The sequence below is a fragment of the Dreissena polymorpha genome, chromosome 10 (assembly GCF_020536995.1).
Source record: "Dreissena polymorpha isolate Duluth1 chromosome 10, UMN_Dpol_1.0, whole genome shotgun sequence".
NCBI lineage: Eukaryota > Metazoa > Mollusca > Bivalvia > Myida > Dreissenidae > Dreissena > Dreissena polymorpha.
The window spans coordinates 59,062,046-59,086,101 of NC_068364.1; the positions used below are offsets into that span (position 1 = coordinate 59,062,046).

Genomic DNA, 24,056 nt, shown 5'->3' on the forward strand with positions numbered 1-24,056 from the left:
AAATTAGTTTGCAAACATGTTGACCAATATGACATACGATATTAGCTCACGTCTAATACTAATTTAAAATTACACATGTTTCCATGTATATGAAGATGCGAGCATAAAATTGCTACCCGTGTGTTATGTGCTTATATTCATTTTTGCAATCAATCTAGCTATAGCTATACTACAGCGCTTTAAGTTGTGAATATTCTTGAAGAAAACTTAGTTTATAAGAAATAAAATATATTATTTTTAAAATATACAATTATTATGTTTACTTTCATGTCATGATTCTGTAACGGACATTGTAGAGTCCCACAAATATGACTGTAGGCAGAATAAGCTTTGACCCTGGGAGCAATAAAAATGGCTTCTACAAGGGACAGTTTGAGATTCCGCCGTTTCCGGATTTGGAACATGGACTATCAAGGCTAAACTTGGAGGAAAGGATATATTTGAACGAGAAGTCACCATCATCATCATCATACATCATCATCATCATCATCATCATCATCGTCATCGTCATCGTCATCGTCATCGTCATCGTCACATATCATCATCATCATCATCATCATCATCATCATCAGAATCATCATCATCATCATCATCATTCATATCATCATCATCATCATCATCATCCTCATCATCATCCTCATCCTCATCCTCATCCTCATCCTAATCCTCCCTCCTCATCATAATCATCCTCATCATCCTCATCCTCCTCCTCCTCATCATCCTCATCATCCTCATCCTCCTCCTTCTCCTCCTCCTCATCATCATCCTCATCATTATCATCATCATCATCGTCATCATCATCATCATCACCACCATCATCACCACCATCCCCATCATCATCATCATCATCATCATGATTATCATCATCAGCAGCAGCAGTAACAACATCAGCATCAGCAGCAGCAGCAACAGCAGCAGCAACAGCAGCAACATAAGCAGTAACATCGTCATCATCATTTTTCTAAGGCTCTTATGTCTATAACGTGCCGCTAAGTTGAGGAATGTTCAGGTTGTCCGAAAACGTTGCACCATTCTTATCCAGCAATGGGACCGGATCGTTTTTAGATCCCGCTTGACATGAACTAGTGACTTAACTTAAAATTTATTAAAACGCGACTTTATTGAAAATCACACATTGAGTGGTATTTTAACATATGGACATTAAAAGAGGCGATTGGGTGGATTCATCACCCATTCGCTACAACTAGGATGTCGAATCGATATATATTTAAAAGTATATAAATGCCAAAACAGGGAACCAGTGTATATTTTCTCGCTAGACCATTATCTTGATTCGCTCTGCTAAATAATATGCATTACACCAACACTTAAAGCCACACACCTTGAAATTAAGCAAATGTTAATCAATACATATAGATGCAATTTGAAAGTGTGCAAATTGTCCTTCAATCTATAGCCTGGTAAGCAAGTAACTTATTATTCTGTTTAATTTAAACCGAAAGTAGAATTTCTTTACGTGTACGTTCATTTCGACAAACACGATTATTTTTAAGTTTTAAAGCGCAAAAAAGATGGATTTCTACTGTGTAACCAATAGATATTTTCTTATTGAGATAGATAAATTAAATCTATAGCCTAGTTAACAAGTAATTAATTATTTTTCAACCGGTACCGCTTTTAAAACCGACAGTAGGATTTCTCGACGTATACGTCCATTTCGACAAACGCGATTATTGTTAAGTTTCAAAGCGCAAAAGAGACGGATTTCTACCTTGTTACCACCAGATGTATTCTAATTGGCATAGATAAAATATGTTTCTTATTTATACTTAAATTTACTATGCCATGTTTTTCATTTCAAGATGTGTGGCTTTAATCGTACGTTTTCATACGAAAATACTTTCATTTAATTATACTTTATCATGGCTACACGATTTCATGAAGTAAAAGGAACAAGAAAAGGGCTCGTTCTTATTAACGCATTACCGCAAATAATTTGTTTGATTTCTTTATAGTTGGATACGTATGCCATTGCTCCTATTGATGTACGCGAATTTGGTAAGTATGAATATATAATTTCTATAAACAACATTGTGCACTACTTAAAGCAATGACAAAGGAACCAGTGTTGAACGTAAAATATCAACAATATTTTAAAAACCCAACAGCATTAAACAAATTATTTAAACTATTATGCAAAATCGTTAGCAAAATAATTTCAGCATTTTGGATCCTCTTATACATAGAGGCAATTTTAAATATGACACTAATCGACAAAGCCTTTGGCTTGTTTCAATGCGATATGGGACTAGTTTCTCAAAACTGTAACGACCAGTTAAGCTTTCCGTCGTCAATTGTTTGATCACGCTTTTGTGTGACTTAAATGTTAAGGCTTACATATATGAGGTTATTGTTAACAAATTTGAATGATCAAATAAGTTTCTTAAGATTGATACAAATTTTGGTCTTAATTGTATTGTTATCTGGTCTTAAAGTTAACAGACAATTACCTTTACTTGCTGTTAAAGTTTTGTGCAACCGAATTATGTTATATATAACGCATTGCTTACGCTAATTCGTGAACGTAATTTTTTAAAAGCAAAATGCATTTATAGAGACTTTATGAGCCCACGCTTTTTGTTAGTGGCATATACGAGCTTCCAACTATTTAACAGTTCTCCCTACCTTCGGAGTAGAGATTTCAACTGGACGAGAATACATATTGCCGAACCATACTAAAATAGATGTGACAGTATCAGCCAAGTAAGTGGTTCGCTTTAAGGCTTAAATTAGAACATTTGACTTGTTGCATATATTTAAGATCTGAACGTATCGTATATATTCAATAACTATTTGTGTTTGTGCAACCGGATTATGGTATATATATATATATCGCATTTCTCACGCTTATTCGTGAACGTACAAACGTGATCGCTGATAAACCGTGGTTCTTCTTCAACAGTTAGTTCATTATATGTGGGCTTTGATTATTCTTGCGTCCTTTGTTTGAACGCGGAATTCTTTCGCCGCTATCAAACACTCCAGCATCGGATTCAGAATCTTGTTATTTCTTTTTAACATACACAGATACGTCTACGGCAAGCCGGTTGATGGAAGTGCAGGACTCGAGATTAACATCCGGAAGAAGGGAGATGTGTCGGACCCGAAACGCGTTTTAACTATCGGGAGAAAACCGGTATAACATCTGCATCGGCAGACAATAAATCTTTTTGGTTTGATTCCTCGTCTTCGTTATGCTAAAGAAAAACCTGCCCTTAACGATTTGAATTATTGACATTTACGAAGGAACCTAATAAATCCGATTGGTGTTATAAACAATAATGTAGTACTATTTGTGTTTGTTTTAATATCCCATTATTTTAATCAAGTTATGTTTTATACACTTGCGTGAGTAAACTGTGTAACATATCCTGTTAGAATTTGTTTTATCTAAATAAAAGATTTTTTTTCTGCGAACGAGTTAACATTATTATAAATAAAGCAAAAACAAAGAACTGTCGTAATTATTAATATGTGTTTAGACCTCATATACGAATCCATAGTCCGAATGTTTGTTCATCAATGTGCTTTACGTTATAGTATTAACACATGAGAGAAGATTAATGTTATTCTATTGTAAATAAAGCTAAACTGAGCGCAACGCATATGCTAACCTATTTTGTTTTCTTGTGATGATGCAAACGGGTGAGGCATTATTATCTAAAACACATTAACTTAATATTGTATCCTTTATTTTATTTGATGTTTAAAAAAAGTTGCATGCAATAAGTTATAATCTGTTTACATTTAGCTAAATGGTAGCGCAGACTTTGAGGTCCCTATAGCGAAGCTTTTGCAAAGTTTTGGGGGACAGTTTCCCGCAGACGCCGTGTTAGAGTTGTCATCAACTGTTTATGAGTCGGCAACAGGAAAAGAAGAGTCGGGAGCCGATGATTCCGTCATGTTTGTAAATTGTCCCTTCAAGTTTGACTTGTCGCGTTCAAAGACTACTTACCGGGAAGGTTTCTATTATTACATACAGGTAAGAATGCATGTATGGATAATTACACAAGTGTTATACCTTTGTTGCGTGGGTTTCTTATATGCATGTTGTGGTATTATTTTCTGTCCTTTTCTTTTTTTTTTCTGATTGTACAGACAATTATAAAGACACTTGTGAAATTAGCAATACAATTAAAATAAATATAATTCGCAGATTAAAATGCTACATGCCAACGGTCAACCGGCAGGTCGGAAATTGTTCAATCTTACGATTGATGGCGGCAGTCCAAATCAACATCTGACGAACGAGGATGGTCATTATCTGGCTGCTCACATCCAGCCTGAAAACCAGAACTTGAAGCGCATGAAAATAAAGGTGTGTCCATTTCAATTAAATCTATGTAAGGTTCAAGCAATCAAGCGGAGCTAAGCGTTTTATAATACTGGAGCAATATCAGTATCTGAAGTTAAAACTTATGTTTTAAGCACACAAAAAACGTACTATTTGTATTTGATTTGAGTATCATTTGTATATAAAAATTAAACCATATCCGTTTTTGAATTGTTCAAATAATCGACTGTCTGTAAATGAATTATTAACCGAAGTCTTAATTGAAAATATTTTGTTGTAAAATGAAAATTAAATATTGGTACGAATGTTTTGTTGAATTGTGAAGGTCATATAAAACCTATTCTCAGGTTAAACCTATTCAGTTACGTACGTTATTGCGAAAAACATACATAAATAATTGTAAAACAATACAAAGACAATCTCCAAATGCTCTTCCATTCTCTTTTGATAATAATTTAATGGAGACAAATATGTGGCCGATGTTTACAAATAAAATGCACTCCTTTATGAACAACATATAAGTTCGAGATAACCATTGTCACATGCAACAAATACAAAAGGTTGCTATAGCGTAGTATATATGATTCGAAAAGCGACAATTCGGCCGTTCCAAACTGTGGATGTATTTAAACTTATTCTATTGACATCTAAAATTGGTTCAATCCTGAAAAGAGCTCGAGAGTGTCTCAAGAAAGCTACCAATACTATCAATGGTAAATACATAGGTTTAAACTAAACTTATTACAACAAAATAAATCGCAATAAATACAAAGTTTTCATTTTTCCAAATAAGGGCATTTCGCGCTTTTGTGAAATCCTCTCTACAGAGTGCACTCTGTGGAAGACATGTTTGAAATTACTTTTTTGATCTTTTCCAGGTTTGGGCATTTAAGAGGATTTACATGGATTGTCATGTTCTGTATAGATTTCATAGATAATAACCTGTCCTAGACAAATAACTTCAAGCAATACTTTATGTCATGATATTATTTCTAGAGTATGAGTTTACAATGGCTAAGGTTCAAGGATATCGCACTTCTTGAAAGCAACATCTTGTTTGGATATTTTTTGAATATATTGTGATATGTGTTTTGCTTTTACATTGTTTTCTACTAAACAATACAGATGACTTCTCATTGTTGTTGCTTACAAATTGTTTCTAAGTGTATCCAGAATCAGAATTCTTTTTTTCTACGACTCATTTTTTATATACGATCATTAAACGTTTTTGTCCACAAACTTTTATATGAAAAGGGTAATGATTGCAATTATTCATGTAATGCATGTAACAACGTTAGGATACGAGAGAATATCAACGCGTTGCCTTAATGAATAGTTGGGCATTTTTTCTTTAGGTATATGATCCAGCTTTTGAAAACTGTGCACACGAGTTGGTCCTTGAGCAATACACGGGGGAACGTCAGATTGTCGTCGAGAAAGTAGAAAAAGTAAGGTTGCCTAATAAGAATTATGATTATGTATACCAATTGTCTTATTGTAAAGCTCTTTTGTAATTTGCAACGTTTGAATGATTCATAGTGTATTCATTATTTTAAAGACATATTTAGCCAGTGCCAATAATAAGTGAAGTGCCTTTTTTAAATGTGTGTTTCAATACACAAAAAGTATTACGAGTAACGTTTTTGTATATGTATTCTTTAGGAAGGTGCCTCGTTCATTCAAGCCAACACGGACATCAACATCAAACAAGCGGACAAATATTCAGGCATACTAATACTGGTTTGTCATTTTTTTACATTTATATTTAATTTGTTATTCATACATATGTGCCATGTTTGTGGTTAATGCTCCCTGAAATCAACGATTACCCACAATGCTCAGTTTGCATTGACCTTTCCTAGCTGGTGAACCCACCATGATTCGTTGGTAATTGTGTTTGGTATTTGTGTAATGTACATATACGAATTGGTCACCTGCCGAAACCAAATGATCATGACCTGGCGATAAGGATGATCTGCTGTTGCAATTGGAGTTTAATTTATTTCATATGTTATGTGAAGTAATTCACTAAACTATACGTTTAACATTTTATATGGAATTTTTGGTTGTTAATTGCATATATCACGCTTGTTTTAAATTGTACTGCCAGCAACTTTCAAATGGAACATCGAATTAAAAATTATGGTCATGCTACATACATTTATACAAATGGCAATCTCTTACAATTTTATCTCGATGAGTTGTAAGCTATATGTATAGACGTTAAACGTTTGCAGTTTTTACTGTCGTCGAACATTAAGTTACCTGACTATATAACAAACATAGTTATTGCTTTTGTAGATAACAGCTCGCGGTAAGATTGTGCAGACAAAGTACTTTCCACCTTTCAAGACTCCCAGTTTTAAGTTGGAACAGGATGTTATGGACAAGGTCTCACCTGTTGGCCGAGTGTTTGCTTTTTATGTGTACAACGCACAACTAGTAGCAGATTCGTCAATTTTTCATGTAAAAGCAAAATGTCGAGAACAGGTGAGTCAGTTTGTAAACTCAATTGCAAAATTAACAACAATCCGTTTGCAAAACATATACAAGGTTGTATCTATACTTTAATTTAAGTTTATTCGTATATATAATCTAGCATTTCCCTTATCTTAAATGCAATATTCGTTTTATAAATCAAACATATGAAATTATTTAGACTTAATGCTTATTGTCAACAAAAATCGTCTTAACATCGGAAACTGACGTAAAAAATCATTGGATGGTTTATACAACGATGTAACTCAACTGAAATAAGTTAACCTGTCTAACAACTTGCGAATCGTGTCATTGGAACTATTTAAACGACACTTTTTGTTTCATACGTGCAACGAGTAAAACTGTGCGATTTTTCTCTTCCGGTTATTTAAAAAAAAGGACTATCTATCATCTTAAACACAGTTTTGCTATTTGTAATTGCTCTTTATTTTTGTTCGCTTTAAATTAGGAGAGATTTGGCAAATATATTGGCTTTTCGAACATTTGATGCATATGTTGTATTGATACCTGTTTTAGATTGATTGACTTATGTTCACTTTACTTAATCCACTTCTTTGTCATGATGATTAATAGTTTGCGACATTTGTTGTCGAAATTAAAACACTTTGTGGCCTCACAAACAACTCTTTTTGTCGTTTTTACTACTTATTAACACCCGTTTAATTTTTCATAAAACCGATTACACTTAAAATTCTAATGTATAGTGCGGGATATTTTGTCGATACAGTTGAACAGTTCTGGGCAAATCAGATACAAATATTTCTTTCTAACATCTTATTAAAATATAGTTGAGTTGACAAACAAATCTAGCGTATGAGCAGCCTGGCTGCATTGCATTAAAGGTCAGAGTAATAACTCGCTCAATTTTCGGTGTCAAAACGGGTAGTTGGTCCATTAAACGTATTTAATTTTTCTCAAAATATTTGGCTTATTCAACGTCTAGCTACATGTATGCTGTACATGAAAGGTAATAGCAATAACTCTAACATTTTTCCGTGGCAATGCGGTATGTTGGCTATATAAATAAATAGGTTGTTTTAAATGTTAGCACTATATTCATTATTCACTATTATTATTATTATTATTATTATTATTATTATTATTATTATTATTATTATTATTATTATTATTATTCATTTATCGAATATCGTTTTTAAAATATTTAATGGGGCAGTTAATTTGCAAGTTGCAACTTATGCTGTAAAACACATTCTGGAATAAATATGTTTAAACCAATTTGCAATAAACTGTTGTTCCTATTGTTTAAGGAATGACTAGCAGCGACATACTATTTACTTTGTGATACCCTATATTACATAAAAATTAAAGCCGAAAATCAAGGAAGCTGCATCGTTGTATTAAGTATCATTATACAAAACATTTAAAATGTTCCCTTATAATACTGTTTTGACAATACAGCTGGAGCTCATACCGACGGAGGCCATGGTGAGGCCAGGTCAAACGTCCAAACTTACTGTCAAAGGGCCATCCGGAATGTGGGTGGGATTCAACGTCATTGACAAGGCGTTGCTATTATTGAAGAACACAAACGTTCTTAGGGAAGATAAGGTAATGAAGCGCATTCTGTTTACTTTTGGGTTTCAATAATATTTATTATTAAATATCGACACACGTAGGTTGTTTGAAGTGATGACAAAAAAGTATTATTCTTATAGCATGCATGTTTGTCGGTCACTGTAAAATAATAAAAATACTTGATATTTTATGCTATGCGATGTATGAGTTGAACATACTAGTGAACTATTATTCATTAAAATGGCGTTAGCTCTAATACTCTAGAGGAATTATGCACAAAGCATTGATTGGCACGTTTGGATGGATGTCTGCAGTGATGATGAGATCGCCAAGATGGTGGTACCCTTAAACAAGCTTTTTGAACGAGCTTAAAATGTATCAACGTAACAACATCTATTTATAAAATAGATGCGTTGAAATCATTAACTGATTTATATTTATTGTATATTACACTTGATATAATTTAAGTGACAGTTAAACCCCTCTCTTGTTAGAGTTATATTCACATAATCTTCCGTTAATTAAGTCACGTTCTTTTTAACATGATTTCCCTTGAGCTTTTGCATTCTCAACATGAGTTTTTCACATTTACACATTGCGTACAAAGATATGTCCTTCATTTCTATCAACAAGTGAGCTTTTCAACTTATATACGTGCCTTTGCAAACACTAAAGCCTGTTCAATTAAATAAATGCAATTAATCTTGGTGGTATGAGCGTGAATTTCGTATTATATCTCAAAGTAACAGACAAATAAGTGTGACAGTTAAAAAATTATTTCATTATTTTAAAAATTATGTCATATAGGCTCTATGTACATTTAGCCAATTTGCGAAAGTTGTTATTGGCATAGAGGCATATGAGAGCGGTGACGTCACATGTCTAGCAATAAAATGCCTGGCCTGCAATAAGTGCTCATTTATAGGGGCTGGATATGCTAAACAAAGCATTCGATAATCAATATTGTGTACGTCGTCGATAATTCAATGAAGGAAATACATGATGTAACACAATTATATAGTGCAAGAGAGCAATATGTTATTGCACTGACATCTTTAGCAACATCACTATATTATCTGTATAAAAAAATCAATAATTTAATCCATACATATGGTTTTCATAGATATTCAATGAAATGGAAGCTCACGACCTCGGTTGTGGTGCTGGAGGTGGCAAGAACAGCGAAGAAATATTCAAAGTAAACACGCATTTATTTTTTTATAAACATTTAATAATTATCACTTTAAATAATGAATAAGATTTCAAGTTTATCTGCAAAGTTTCATAAGAAACTTTCATTTCGTTATAGCTTGACAGAATTTATAGATTCTTTTCATACACACCTAGTATGTGTTTGTTTCTCTGAGTCGATAGTATTTCAATAAAGCCTATTGTTTTCGACCTAATCGGGCTTAAATAAACAAATTTTAACTGAACGTTTTTTTCACCTGAACTAGTAAAAGTTACTGAACATGCTATTTTTACCAGTTTTAGCACATTTGGTTATACATGCTACTGTTTTCATGTGTGTATATATTTAATGTTTTTTTCATTTCAGATCTAAATTTGTTGATTCAAATTCTCTTATTTATAAAAGCATGTTTTCTGCTGATCACAATTTTGACATGACAGAAAAACCAAATTCTCAATAAATTGTAAAATCTCCATTTGGGAGTGCCCACTCTTTCTTTTCCAGAACGCTGGTCTGACAATTCTAACAAACGCTAATGTGAACGCTGAACACATTCAACGAGAGACGACTGAATGTGCCGCTAAAAAACGCAAACGACGCGCTGTCCCTGACGAAAACGGTACTTGATAGCTAATTAGTTGCTATAATTTTCTCATACAAAGTATGCACATATTCTACATTCCTCAATTGAGTGCGTTAGCTAACGACTGATTACGACAAAACTGGTTTTACACTTCCAGGTTGTTATTTTGGTGCAAACCCAGTGTGCTGCGAACAGGGCGTCCAGTTTGCATTTGATGTTATATATGACTACGAACTGGAAAAGAGCCATTTCGACGAAGACGTTTCTGAACCCATTCCAAACATTGAATGCTATTCGAAAGCACGGAAACTGGCCGAAACGTATATAGACAAATTGCCATCTAAATGCCCGATGGCTTTTTACGAAGCGTGCGTTGTTACGATGACGGCTGAACTAAGTAGTATGTATTATGTTTGTAATCGTAGTAATAATGGTTTTATACAATAATAAACCTTCAAACGAATCTTTAAAAAGTGTGTTGCTCATTATATATAAAGAAAATCGTAAAAGGAAGATGATCTGAACTATGTTAAAAAACGTACAATAAAGGTACTGATTTTTGTTTACTTTTCTTTTGATAAAACGTATTCGACCCATTATTAATTCTTTTATTTCCGGTAACTTTCGACGAAGTCACAAACGGTCGTTTATATATATATATATATATATATATATATATAAATTTAAATAAATTAATAAATAAATATGATAAAATAAATAAATATACTCCGTGCCGTAGGAATAACCAATGGATTTAATATCATAAAATAAAAATTATAAAAAGAATTACAACGAGCGTTTTGCTTGTATGCGTAAAACTTTTGTCAACATATCTTGTCTTATGAGCGACCAAACACATATATTCCTCCTTCTAGAGGTCGATTTTTAGCAATAACAAGAGACCCAACTTTTAATCCTGCACATACAAACCGGATCTTTTCTTATGCGCGACCAAACACATATATCCCTCCTTCTAGACTAATAAGGTGAGGCTTAGAATTAGTTAACGGCGAGTCTTGTCGAGTCTGATATATTGCACAAAGATTGGGAAATAGCCTGTTTTTCTGTGAATCATACTTTTGCGGCCTGATTTGTTAAAGTTATATTAAAATACGATCGCTACGACAACGCAAATCAAGCGGAAATTAATATGTTTTATAGCGTCGGACGTGTTAATAATGACGTTATGCACACCTGCGCTTAAAAATTGCTAATATACGTTTTAAGCAGATTGTTGAATCGGACTCGTGCCCACCTAAAATTAAGACTTTTTGATTCCAAGAAACATGGCGGTTTTGTTGTGTGAATAACTATGACCAAGTGGGACGTTTAGTGACTTTAAGGTAGTGATACGTACACGCATTTTCGACGGATTCAACTTGATTTAACTTAAGTTGTATAATTAAATAGTTGTGTATGTGCTACTACAGAAAACGTACAAGACGTTGCCACCGGCAGATCGGTCTTAGGTGCCAAAGATCAATACAAACTGGACGTCGAAATGATGGCGGGATTTGGCATCTCCATGAAAGTTCGTAAAAAATTCACAGAAACGTCGTTCTTTTTTGACGAACAAATGATAAGGTAAACTGTTTCAAAATTGTGAGCATCCACATTAGAATTTATTTACAATAGACGCTGTATGTTCATTATAAATAATTATTATTAAGCATCAAAGCTTTAAAAGAAAACTGTATCTTGATACTGTATCTTAAACTGTTTTGACGCATGATATAAAAGTCAAAAGGTTTACCAATTGCTCCCTGCCTTCAATGCCTCTAGCAAAAACATATTTTAATACATTTGTTACTTTGAGATTGACATTCGAGGTGATTCTGGAACATCTCTTGAAATGAACCTACATGGTAGTTATGCTTTATTTGTTATATTTTTTGGATAAAAACATGCTTTGGGGATTGAGTATTTAAAGATCTTGTAAACGACGCGAACGCTGTTGATTGAAAACTGTATAAGTTCACAACATATTTTTCATGTATATTAATGTGCATGTAGTAGCTGTGTATGTAAGGGTTTTTAAATATAACACTAACGTGTTTTATATTTAAAAGATGGCGTCTGTTTTCAGTGATAAGGGAATTACCACCGACCTTACATATCGAGATTCTATTACAGAATGGTCAATTCAAGCTATAGGTAAGCTTTTAATTGCAGATTTTTATATGTTGCATCAAAAAGAGGATAACTTAAGAATTTTTACACAATTTCAAATGTGTATGTTAAATACCGTAAATTGTTTAAACAAGAATATTTACATTTGAACTGTTCAACGTCATCTATGAAAATTCGTCCAAAATATGTAAATGTTAAGTATTATTTGATATCTTAATCATGCCCATACATCCCTTTAAAGAGCCTTCAATGATGGTCAATGTTGCTTTATATTCCATTGAAAGTTCCGTTATAAGTTTGTATATATTTTTTTAGTGGTATACATCTATATTAAAATTTCGATGTAGGTATATCCGAAACCACCGGTGCCTGCATCGCAGTTCCCAAAGAAGTGAAAGTCTTTCAAGATTTTTTTATACAACTCGATCTGCCATACAAAGTCACACGAAAAGAAAATTTCAACGTGAAAGTGACAGTATTTAACTATCTTGGTAAAGAACAAAAAGTAAGTTATGTGAGGCAAAGCTGTTTTGTGGTATGGGCATTTGCATATTCATTGTGCACTTTTTGAAATATGATAAGTAAATTTGAGTAATCACATTATTGTACTTAACCGAAGCATTTATGGTCGAGAAACTAGGCAAATACTAGATATATTTAAATGTTATAGATTAAGGCGGAAAATTTAATTAATGTCAACTTATCCATCAGTTAGTCCTTAATTAGCGTTTATGTATGGGACGTGACAAAATAAGATATTGTATCCAACATTCATCCTGCGGAAATATTATTATTTTACCAATTTAATAGCATGATGTATGTAAAAAGCTGGCATACAATAAAACTAATAATAGAGATTATTTAACGCCGTAGGAAAACATTTCTGAAAATGTTATATTCCTTCATATAGAATCTAAAACATATCAACAACAATACGCTATATATGTGTTCATAAAGATGTATATTAATTCCACAAGTTATTAGCTTCATGTGACAAATCAGTTATTTATAATGTATGTTAATATCTCAAAGAAGCTCTTGTGATAAGGAATGCGATTCTAAATAATTCTGTTCAATTATTTCATTACCGCTTTGATAGTTTATTAGTATGTGTCTGTTTTACGTTATGTAATGTTATTTTGTTATACCTAATGCTTTAGTATGAAGACGACGTACTTGTGTATAAGTCTTAATAAACTGTCTGTCTGTCTGTCTGTCTGTCTGTCTGTCTGTCTGTCTGTCTGTCTGTCTGTCTGTCTGTCTGTCTGTCTGTCTGTCTGTCTGTCTGTCTGTCTGTCTGTCTGTCTGTCTGTCTGTCTGTCTGTCTGTCTGTCTGTCCGTCCGTCCGTCCGTCCGTCTGTCCGTCTGTCTGTCTGTCTGTCTGTCTGTCTGCCTGTCTGTCTGCCTGTCTGTCTGCCTGTTTGTCTGTCTGTCTGTCTGTCTGTCTGTCTGTCTGTCTTTCTGTCTGTCATATAATTATGACAATTAAAGGCTCGTGTGTACCTAAAAGGCGTCGGCAATTTGTGCTATGGCGTCGATCCTGGCCAACCATCACCACCGCAGTTAATCACCTTGGTAAGTTACATATTTATGTTGCGTCTGTTGCAAACATTCTTTCATCACTTATACGTTGAGGTCACCCGCCTACACCGCAGCTTTATTTTGCAACAGAGCGCAATTCAACGTCAACAATGTTATATTGCATGCAAACAAATTGAGATTAATCATTAATTGCACATACATTTTATATGGCATTAGAACCTGATACTGTAGAGGAGCTTATAGATGTTTTATTTAATGGCATATACATCTAGGTATGCTTGTGATTGAACTAGTGTGCCTTACTAATGATACAACAAGCATAGCTGACTGAAGCCTATCTGCTGGGGTTGTATACCAGAAGCATCTTAATTTAAATTTTATTCTTATCCTTAAATTGGGAAATGTTTATAAGTGTTTCATAACATATTACAATAGATTGGCATCAAGATATACATTTAAATAACATTATTATGCCAATGTTATTTTAGGAATACCAAAAACATGTGTTTCCTTTTTAAGTAAACAAATGCAAAACATTGTAGTTTTGAACTTAAGCGAAATTATTTAAGAAATGACTTAAGATGTTTCCGGAATACCACCTTAGGATATCTTAATTTATAGCAAAGCATGAAACTCAAAAAACATGATCGTGGGATAAATCCTTGTTAATGTTCGGAAGTATTTCATTCAAATGGTGATTTAAATGTGCTGCATATTACAGGATAACATATACTGCATATAAATGTACTATAAAATAATAACCAACACGTGGGTCACTGTAATGAAACGGCCAATTTAAAACATTAGGAGTTGCAAACGCTTCGAAAATCTGCATAACCTCTTCTTATATCAGAAATAATCTCTAGCACACGGATGTAAATTAACATTTAACTCATATCATAAATATTTATTAAGAAAATCATTACAATATAGTTATACTTCGATTTATATGATATCTTAATAAATAGTGAAAAAACAAGATCAAGATAATTACAACCTATTGATAAAATGAAAAATATTCGAATATCAGCTAAAAGGTTACACAAGAACCTAGCATCAGATTGTAAAAAATCCTCATTAGTGTTAGGCAATTGAGACAAAGCAGCAACACGGTGTGTTTAATCGGATACAATCTGCCTTTTAGCCTTCGAACAGCGCAAATACTCTGACGTTTCCCGTTATTCCCCTGAAAGCGGGAACCTATCCAATACAGGTGTCAGCATTTGTGACGAACGAGAATGCACCGATCGCAGACATTGTGGAGAAACAACTTCTCGTTGTGGTAGTATTTCTTGCTTATCGTAATTATTTTTCAGATTGTGTCGTCGTATTTGAGTCAGAGCGTAGGTTATTAGATTGATCGGATACATGAAGTTGATCTGACGGCTCTTTATAATATATTCACAATACAGTTAGTGCCGTCGAATGTTATAAAACAAGTTAAGCAGTTTGTTACAATTATAAGCACAATGTGTTGATCTTTGAACAGTCCTTAACTTTTAAGTAATACGTTGGCAGAGATCTGATATATTGCAGGTCAAATGAAATTTGTGAATCTTCAAGTGAAGAATTGTTGTAGTATAGAACTCGACACAGACATTAAAACTATATATAAGAGTGTATGATTCTGCTCAGTAGGTCGTCATAATAATGAACATTGAGGAGTAAATTAAAATGATCATCACGAACACGTGAGTTCAGTTTTATGTGAATATTTGTTGTGGTGTTTGGACACAAACCTTAATCTATGGATGCAACTAATAATAAAAGATGCATATTTTGCATACAATCAGGTCAGAGCCATGGTAAGTGGTCCACCATTAGGACTAGTATAAGGTGTGAATTTATAATTGCATTAGTTTCATATTCACGTTTATATGACTTTTTTATTTAATTTTTATTCATTCAATGTTCTTTCATTTTCTCTTGCAATGATTAAAGCACCATACATACTCACAATCAACGAATATTTTGTAAACTATTTCGTAAAATAATGTTTACCATACAAATTCAGTGTTCTTTATAGTAATTGCCACAATTTCAACGCTAGATGTTGTCTGGTAACATATATTTAACGAGTGACAAAATGCTCTTGTTATTTTTTGTGGGACAATTTATTCCATTTTTATTTCCCGCGAAGATATCCGAACATTTACGAGCGAACAGAAAGCACAAACAAGTGCGCTCCAAATAAAAGATAAAGAAAGATCCACTATCACAGTTATGTATAACCCCGCAAACACTATTATTTATGCACGCTCTCTGTTCTTTTTTCTTGTTGAATCGCCAAGAGCAGGGCGTTCTCGCTTTAGTCCCGCTAATAAATAAACTTATGATTATCCATGAGAACTATGTCCTGTTTTTGGCTGTGCCCGTAACCGATCTCGCAGTTCCGAACGTTAACAGCTCAGGTCAGGAACTTTGAATTAATACCCCGACAAATAGTAAGAATTTTTATAAACATATTATAACTTGTTTAAATTTCAGAATGAAGGTATCCTAGTTAAATTGAACTTCACTGTATGTCTTGATCCGAATAACCAAATGGAAAACTGCATCCAAGCTCCAGAGGTGAAACGCATAGGTAAACGTTCGACGTTTAAAGAGTATTCGTGTGTGTTGAGGAGTTTGCAATGCCATGGATTTTGTTTGATGGATTGATTAACATACTGAGTTTTACTATCAAATAGTGAACGAAATAGAATTAAGTAATAGGTTGAACTAGTTGAAACATTGATGATGTTAGTTTTACTAATTCGTGCTATATTTTTCCAGAGCGGCTTAATGTTGGTGACTCATCGTCTGTGAAAATGGAAGTCAAGCTACCTTTGCCACTTACATCTTTGCCTGGAACTGCTTTTGCAAATGCATACATTAAAAGTAAAACCATTTTTATTTCTTTTGTAAAACAAATTCTTATTACAATACTTATCTTACTATAATTTACTTTTAATTGCTTTTTTTAAACACGTTTACGGGCTGTTCAAATGGTATTTGAAAATCTGTGTTTATAGCAGTTAGTCAACATGGTCTTCAATAATGTTATTCAAACAAGCTTTCATAAACGTATATACAGACAGATAAACTATAACCTTATACTTAAAACCGATATAAGTTTGATTCATTCGTATTCGGTATTGTGTAATGAACACTCACGAATTTACTTATCTTGAACATGTTAAAAAATGTTAAAGGCAACACTTTGTCCTTTAAAGCTCACCTTAGCACAACGTGCTCATTGTAAGCGACTGAGATACTGTGATGTATCATTCTACCGTACATCCGCCTTGGCATGCGTGCATGTGTCTGTCGACGTGTTTCGTTGCCAAAACGTTTTGGGAAGTCGTCTATGAATTTTGTCAAATTGTTTCGGTTCTTTGATTAATAAGGTCAATGAGACAAAAAGAATTATACCAATCAAAACCTTATATAAAATAGTATTATCGGAAACCACATCTTATTGTAGTCTCTTTGATAATCTGTAAACAAATGTTCTTGCGTCCAGCTGGCTTCGAAACGGGGTAACCCGTTTAACGTAGACTTACAATTAAAACAAATATTAACATATTATTTTCTGAAACTTGAAATCCCAAGTTAATAATATTTGGTGTGTAACATAATTAATACGGCTTCTTAAAAGCTGGTTCAAATCATGGATCGGGAGACAACATTGGACACTTGACAGGAGTCACCAGTTTAACACAGCCCTTTATACATTATTTGTCGAATATTTTGGTGTGAAATCGCAGCGCACAATGCATCCATATTCGGTATGAAGCATCATTAAACTTGAACTCATAGTGGGGTTATGAGTTTTGTAATCGTGCGGCTGTAATATTTTGTAAGTATCACCATCTGCGTAGTTAGCGTAAATAATGTATTTCGTATCGCAAGTTGTATAACACAAGGTTCACAAATGTTGCATCCAGTCTAATAGGACAAACCTGTCAACAAACTTCTTGTCCTTAACCGAAAACTTATGAAATGAAAAACTTATTTTTTTCTGAAAACATGGCTTTTCGTTTGGTTTGTATCATAATTTTAAATTCCCCTCATTTCCTAAAATCCTGTAAAGGGATTAAAAGCTGACTACGCCACAGGAGTCTTATAATGACATGTGACAAGTTCATTTTTAACATCAACTTTACAAGAACATGGCAATGTCTGTTAAATATATAGTTTCGATTAAATAGCATATATATATATATATATATATATATATATATATATATATATATATATATATATATATATATATATATATATATATATATATATATATATATATATATATACTCATACATACAAACATGTCAAGTGTTCAAAGGTGAGCTTGCAATGATCCTTCAATAAAATCGTTTAACGTGTAAAGTGTCATTGTGATACCTCTGATAAAGGTAGAATTGGTTTTTGTATCAGCAACACAGATCAGACGAAAAAGAATAATTCTAGTATAAACGTCTTACATGTTTACATACACTTTTGTATGCTTATAAATAATAAAAATAGTAAAATGATTTTATATAATCAACAACAACGTTTTCCGTGAATCGTTTATTGTTTTATATTATATAAGGGGAAGTTTCGAATACGTATAATAACAAGCAACACAATTATCATACCCTGGAATCGAGGCCGGGCGTCTTATTAACAAAACTAGGGCACGTCCACTCTACCATGCAGGAAGTTGATTAATATGGTAGTCAAAACGCTTAATCAGTATTTCACATGTAAACAATGATCGGCGAAAAGCATTCCCAACATTTGATTGATGATGATCCATATACTTATAAAACACTTATAAATAGAAGCATCCTTGGCTATTTTATAATAATGCATATGTTATTGGTTTGAACCTATGATAATTTTCTTTTGACAAATTTTTGACACGTTCTGTTTGACCGTTCTATACCATCAGCAAATTTTAGTTAATTAAAACAAAACTAAACACTTAAGAGCTATAACAATATAATCGATAAACTTGAATGTAATGCTTTAATCAGATACACATCGTTCTTAAATGCCCTGCACAGAATGACATGCATTGCTATTCCGTTACATTCACCCATATATGAACAAGTAATTTGCGAAAATACAGTGTAGACTCGGTGTTTGGCTGATGCCAAGTTTTACTGCTGTTTGCTAAAGTAAAGATCGGGTACCTGAGTATACATATTCATTCTCTTTGCATCGATCACCAGGTAATTTGATGGGCGATGCGGTGACTTGTGTACTGGAGGGTGTTGACAAGATGTTCAACGATCCTCAAGGCTGCGGTGAACAAACCATGATATACACAGCTCCAATCGTCTACGGAATGTACTTCCTGAAGCAAACAAAGACAATGGAGTCTACCCATGAGGATTCTGGCATTAAATACATGAGAAATGGTATGTTAATAAAAAGCTGACTTATGATGTGCATGTTTCACTGCACTACACTCACTTGCATCGTTATTTCTTAAACCACTCTTTGAAAATAGTGGCTGACTACTTCAACTAAGGGAATAATATCAACATCGATCAGGGATCCAAACAAATTTTAAGAAGAATCAACTATTCAAAAGATCTAACGAAAATTGGGAGTTGAGTAGGGAACATTGAACGATACTATACATCTACCCGAGCTTTGTAAAGAACACATATTTTTAATCGCAGTATATGTAAATACAAATACCAAGTTTTATACATATTTGCCATAAATGAAATCGTAAAATACTCATTCGCGATAAATGTTTCACTCTACCACGAACACATGTACGTGATAAAAGAATGGTATAGAAGTATAACGCTGCTCATTTACTGTCGAGGGTTCTTTCGTAATATGTTTTTCAATAAGTATTCCAATAGGACAAACACCAACGCTATCATTTCAGATTGCTGCTATAGTTTAAAGAAAATTTCATTTGGTTTAATGGATAAAAGGCGCATTTATCAAGAATTCAATTTTAGATAAAAAGTATTTATTGAAATATATTATTCAATGTTTTATTCCAAAAACAGTTTCTTTATATAAAGAAATTGATTGTATTTTTGATATCAAGAATTTTACTTTTTGATATCAAGAACATATTTATGATGTCAAAAATGAATTCTTCATCAAGAAACAATAACCACAAACACGATTGGATGATGTTGTCATATCATTTTTTTATATACAAATATCGATTTCTTGATAGCACACAATTATGTGTTGATGACAAAAAGTCTCTCAATAATAGACGAGGGTATGTGAAATGTAGACACGAGGCTTACCTTTGGCGGAAATTATATTCAATTATTTGGACTGATCAACATGTTTCTATAGCAACGTGGTCCCCAGCAAATGGCCAGTAAAATAAAAATCAATAAATCAGCTCGTTGCTGTCGACGCGTAAAATTCGTAAAATTCGAAATAACTAGTAGTTTACGTCGAAGAGTGGGACACGGGAACGGGTGGCATTTAACACTATTAAGAATTAAATATAACCGTAGTACAACTGACTTTATATATTAAAAAACACCATTTAATTCAAGTCTTTATCTTGATGTAGCATCTGACCGATTTGTATTCCTTAGTCTTTAACTGGGTCAATCAGAACTGTGAACGTACTCCCTGACGACCTTTATTAAGAACAAAAAAACACCACTTTCTTGTCATTAAGAAATCAGGTCTAATTTATGAAAGCATGAATTCGATTTTTTGTTTTTTAGAATCGATTTTTTGATATAAAAAATCGAATTTTTGATATAAAAAAACTAAGAGAATATAATGGTATTAATAATACGATTTTTTTATATCAGTAATTGATATTTGATATCAATGAAACGATTTTTGATTTTTATATCGAGTAATCGATATTTTAATATTTATATTTCTATTTCTTGATAACGACAATCCAAAAATGCATTTAGCTATATTAAGGATATACTATTTTAATATTGAAAGATAAATACAGGTTATAAAAATTCCATAAACATATCAAATATGTATATAAATCAAAATGACACAAAATAGTAAATGGCCGCTGCAAATAGAAAAAGCTTTTTTGTTTAAATAGCATGTACTGTTTACTTACTCTACACATATTAAATGCTTTTATAAATTTTTTTGTGTGAATATATTTGACAAAATATGTGCGCGTATTGATATTCAATCAGGGCCATCTATGGGATTGCTCATGCCTCATACGATATGAATTCATCGTTTTGTGAATTTGAACTTATTATTTATAGCAAATGCGATCCGAAAGTAAAATTATTTGTCATTGTTTGCAACGAGGTAGCTTCAAAACATCAACCGAATATTATAGATAGCTGAACAAATTATTTCGACACTGGACTAATTGACTGTTTTAAAATGATTAAACATACGATGGTGGATTCGTAAACTATGTCAATTGGTTAAATGGATTTTAACAAAATATGTTATTTGTTATCAGTTTCTTAAAGTGAGAGTGGATATTTTGAAAAGAATAACAACATCTGACAGATGATGACAGTTAAATGCAAATAAACCAATCTCGGTAGTAATTATTATAGCGTCTAAATAAAATAACCAATTAAACAATGATGACATCTTGTTACAGGGATAACACGCCAACAATCCATGTACCAGAAAGATGACGGATCGTATGCAGCATGGAAAGATCGTCCAACAAGTTTGTGGTAATTTAAAGGACCACCAACATTCGTTTATGTTTAATGAGGGCTTACGGTCTATAATACAATTATTATAAGCATCAAGCAATAATAAAAGTATTATCCAGATATTAGAAACACATAATAAGTAATATAAGACATGTAAATAATAATTCAATTTTTGTACGGATTTTACCATTTACAACGTTCATGAGAAACACAGCGAAGTAATACCCATTGACTATCCGAATTAATTTTCAAAATATTTGCAATGTATATATATATATATATATATATATATATATATATATATATATATATATATATATATATAAATGAATTAATAAATAAATATATATATACATATATATTAATTTTAAAACCTTACATAGTTGATCTTAGCGGCAGACCTTTTCATTGTAAGGGGTATAAATAAAGTAAATGCCACAAAGACTCCATAGAAAATTACATATACCTTATAATTTGAGGAATACAACCAAATTATCATATAAATAGAATCAAAGAGATAAAAAAGGAAACCAATCTGTATAATAACTGATACACAATAACACAGCTTCTTGAACAGGTAATACTGGGAACAGAAAATATAACATTTAACAATATATTCAAGAGCAAAGCTACGTCAAACAAACACGGCTGCGTTCAAAAGAAGTGAAAAGCAAATAAACAAATATAATACCATAACAAATAACCAAACAAAACTGAGTAATTCGTACGTACTTAAAATATTGGCTTTTGCTTCTCGCCAATTCAATATAAAGAATTGAAACCCCAGCTGCTCCTTTGTTACTATAGCGAATGCTGGTAGTGTGTATACCGTTTCGTTCAATGATTTTGGTGAGCTGTCTCGGATGAAAGTAGTATCATCAGCATATTATATTGTCAGCAGTTTGTATTCAACGTTTGTAATATTTATATCTATCATATTTGTATTTTCCCTTATTTGTATTGCTAGTAGTTCAGCATACAGGCTAGAAATATAGCACGACAAAAACAATCTTTTCTGAAAAAGCGTTGCATGTTAAGGAATTATTGTGGATATCAGTTTTGCTTGATAGTGGATGCTGTATGTTTGTAAAAAACACCGAATCAAGTTTTAATACAAATTTCCATGTTTAATTGTCCAAGATACTAAGCAATTCAAATTCTATTAGACGTTAGAGACCGCCAATATTGTTTTATTCAGTGTAATGCATGCTTTCATATATAAACCTGTATTTTCTTCAATGGATCTGCCTTTTTGTTAATATCTATTTGAGATTAACATATTAGCTTTTCCATGACCCCGGTAATCTGGTAGTGTGCATTTTGTTCAAGAGAGTTATATGGCGCCAATGTTAGAAAATATTCGGCTCGGGAAGCATGTTCAAGTGCCTGGGTTTTTATTAAGTGCTTTATTTTTTAAAGGTTGTGTAGCAAGTGGAAATGCGGTTTCTTCTATCGACATTTCGCCATCTAAAGCAAAATTATACAAACAATAAAATACAATAATATAAACATATAAACAAGTATATATTGAACTTTAATTTGATATGTGGAGGTGCAAAAATTCCCATGCTGGTTAATATGTTTTGTTAAGTTGAATCGCTCTAGCAAAACAATAGTATCGCGATGATAGAGCCGCCTAAATTGAAAATGTATTTTTTGTTCTTAAAAGGGTTAGTACTTTTGAGTTAGACGCGAAACACATACAAGGAAATAACATTTTGTGATAAAACCGTCATAACCTTTGAGTTATGTGTGATGCAATTTAACAATTACAATTGTGTAGTAGTTAATCGTCATATAATTGTAATTAATGCATGACGAAACAGAGAGACGGAAGTAATGCGGATGGACGGTAGGACAGAAGGACGCACTTATTTATTGGACTAATTTATATGTGTTTAGAGGGAGCATAAAGCGTATTCCAGCGAAAAGCTCATACATTATTTGTAACACAGATTGTTAATTATCCAAAGCGATGCCTTAGAGTGAACGTTGGTTTTCAGAAAAAAACACACTCATTAAAGAGTTGCATATTTAACATTAACTTTGTACAAATGAGCAAGATCTATGTAAATAGTATGAATGTATTTTTTTTAGGTTAACAGCATTTGTTGCTAAAGTATTCTGCCAAGCAGAGCACGTTGTACGAGGAATAGCGGGAATGGATAGCCTGGAGAAAACGTTGGCATATATTTCTAAAAACAATAATGTTTCTGGCCATTTCCGGGACGAATCCCCGGTTATACACAGGGAAATGCAGGTATTGACAATATTTGACATAATTAATTGAATTAAATGTAGTATACATTTGGGTGTTACATTTTCGTATTAAATTATTTGAGCGATAATTTAAAACTAACGGCTGTTAGCCTCACACAAATCATTCTAAATATGTTTTCTTAAAAAAATTAACTAGGTTTGTAAATAAAATATTAGTATTTACTGTACTGTTAATCGCACTAGTTATGTGAGAAATTGATTTATTGAAACGATACAAGTTAAAACAGTAATCGATTGTCCGACAAGAATGGCCCCAGACATTGTCGCGGCAAGGTGTTGCCGGTTGAGCATTTCTAGAATACATTTAAGACAAATACACGCGCGTTACATCTGAGAAACAAATTAACGTGT

At 32.8% G+C, this 24,056-nt stretch overlaps 1 protein-coding gene across 1 annotated transcript in view; it reads left to right on the top strand.

Annotated features, from left to right (window-relative positions):
- Window positions 1–1,532: 1,532 nt before the first annotated feature.
- The window catches only part of LOC127849155 (complement C3-like), a 53,919-nt gene continuing 31,395 nt past the window's right edge, over window positions 1,533–24,056 (top strand). The window contains exons 1-23 of the mRNA XM_052381874.1: window positions 1,533–1,547; window positions 1,977–2,019; window positions 2,637–2,724; window positions 3,049–3,157; window positions 3,773–4,003; window positions 4,178–4,339; window positions 5,671–5,763; window positions 5,978–6,055; window positions 6,617–6,805; window positions 8,234–8,383; window positions 9,474–9,548; window positions 10,047–10,161; window positions 10,283–10,525; window positions 11,556–11,709; window positions 12,212–12,279; window positions 12,603–12,760; window positions 13,747–13,830; window positions 14,942–15,079; window positions 16,285–16,381; window positions 16,573–16,677; window positions 18,999–19,187; window positions 21,365–21,443; window positions 23,523–23,685. Of these exons, the coding sequence (XP_052237834.1) occupies window positions 1,533–1,547; window positions 1,977–2,019; window positions 2,637–2,724; window positions 3,049–3,157; window positions 3,773–4,003; window positions 4,178–4,339; window positions 5,671–5,763; window positions 5,978–6,055; window positions 6,617–6,805; window positions 8,234–8,383; window positions 9,474–9,548; window positions 10,047–10,161; window positions 10,283–10,525; window positions 11,556–11,709; window positions 12,212–12,279; window positions 12,603–12,760; window positions 13,747–13,830; window positions 14,942–15,079; window positions 16,285–16,381; window positions 16,573–16,677; window positions 18,999–19,187; window positions 21,365–21,443; window positions 23,523–23,685 (2,826 nt within the window). The remainder of the gene's footprint in view (window positions 1,548–1,976; window positions 2,020–2,636; window positions 2,725–3,048; window positions 3,158–3,772; window positions 4,004–4,177; window positions 4,340–5,670; window positions 5,764–5,977; window positions 6,056–6,616; window positions 6,806–8,233; window positions 8,384–9,473; window positions 9,549–10,046; window positions 10,162–10,282; window positions 10,526–11,555; window positions 11,710–12,211; window positions 12,280–12,602; window positions 12,761–13,746; window positions 13,831–14,941; window positions 15,080–16,284; window positions 16,382–16,572; window positions 16,678–18,998; window positions 19,188–21,364; window positions 21,444–23,522; window positions 23,686–24,056) is intronic.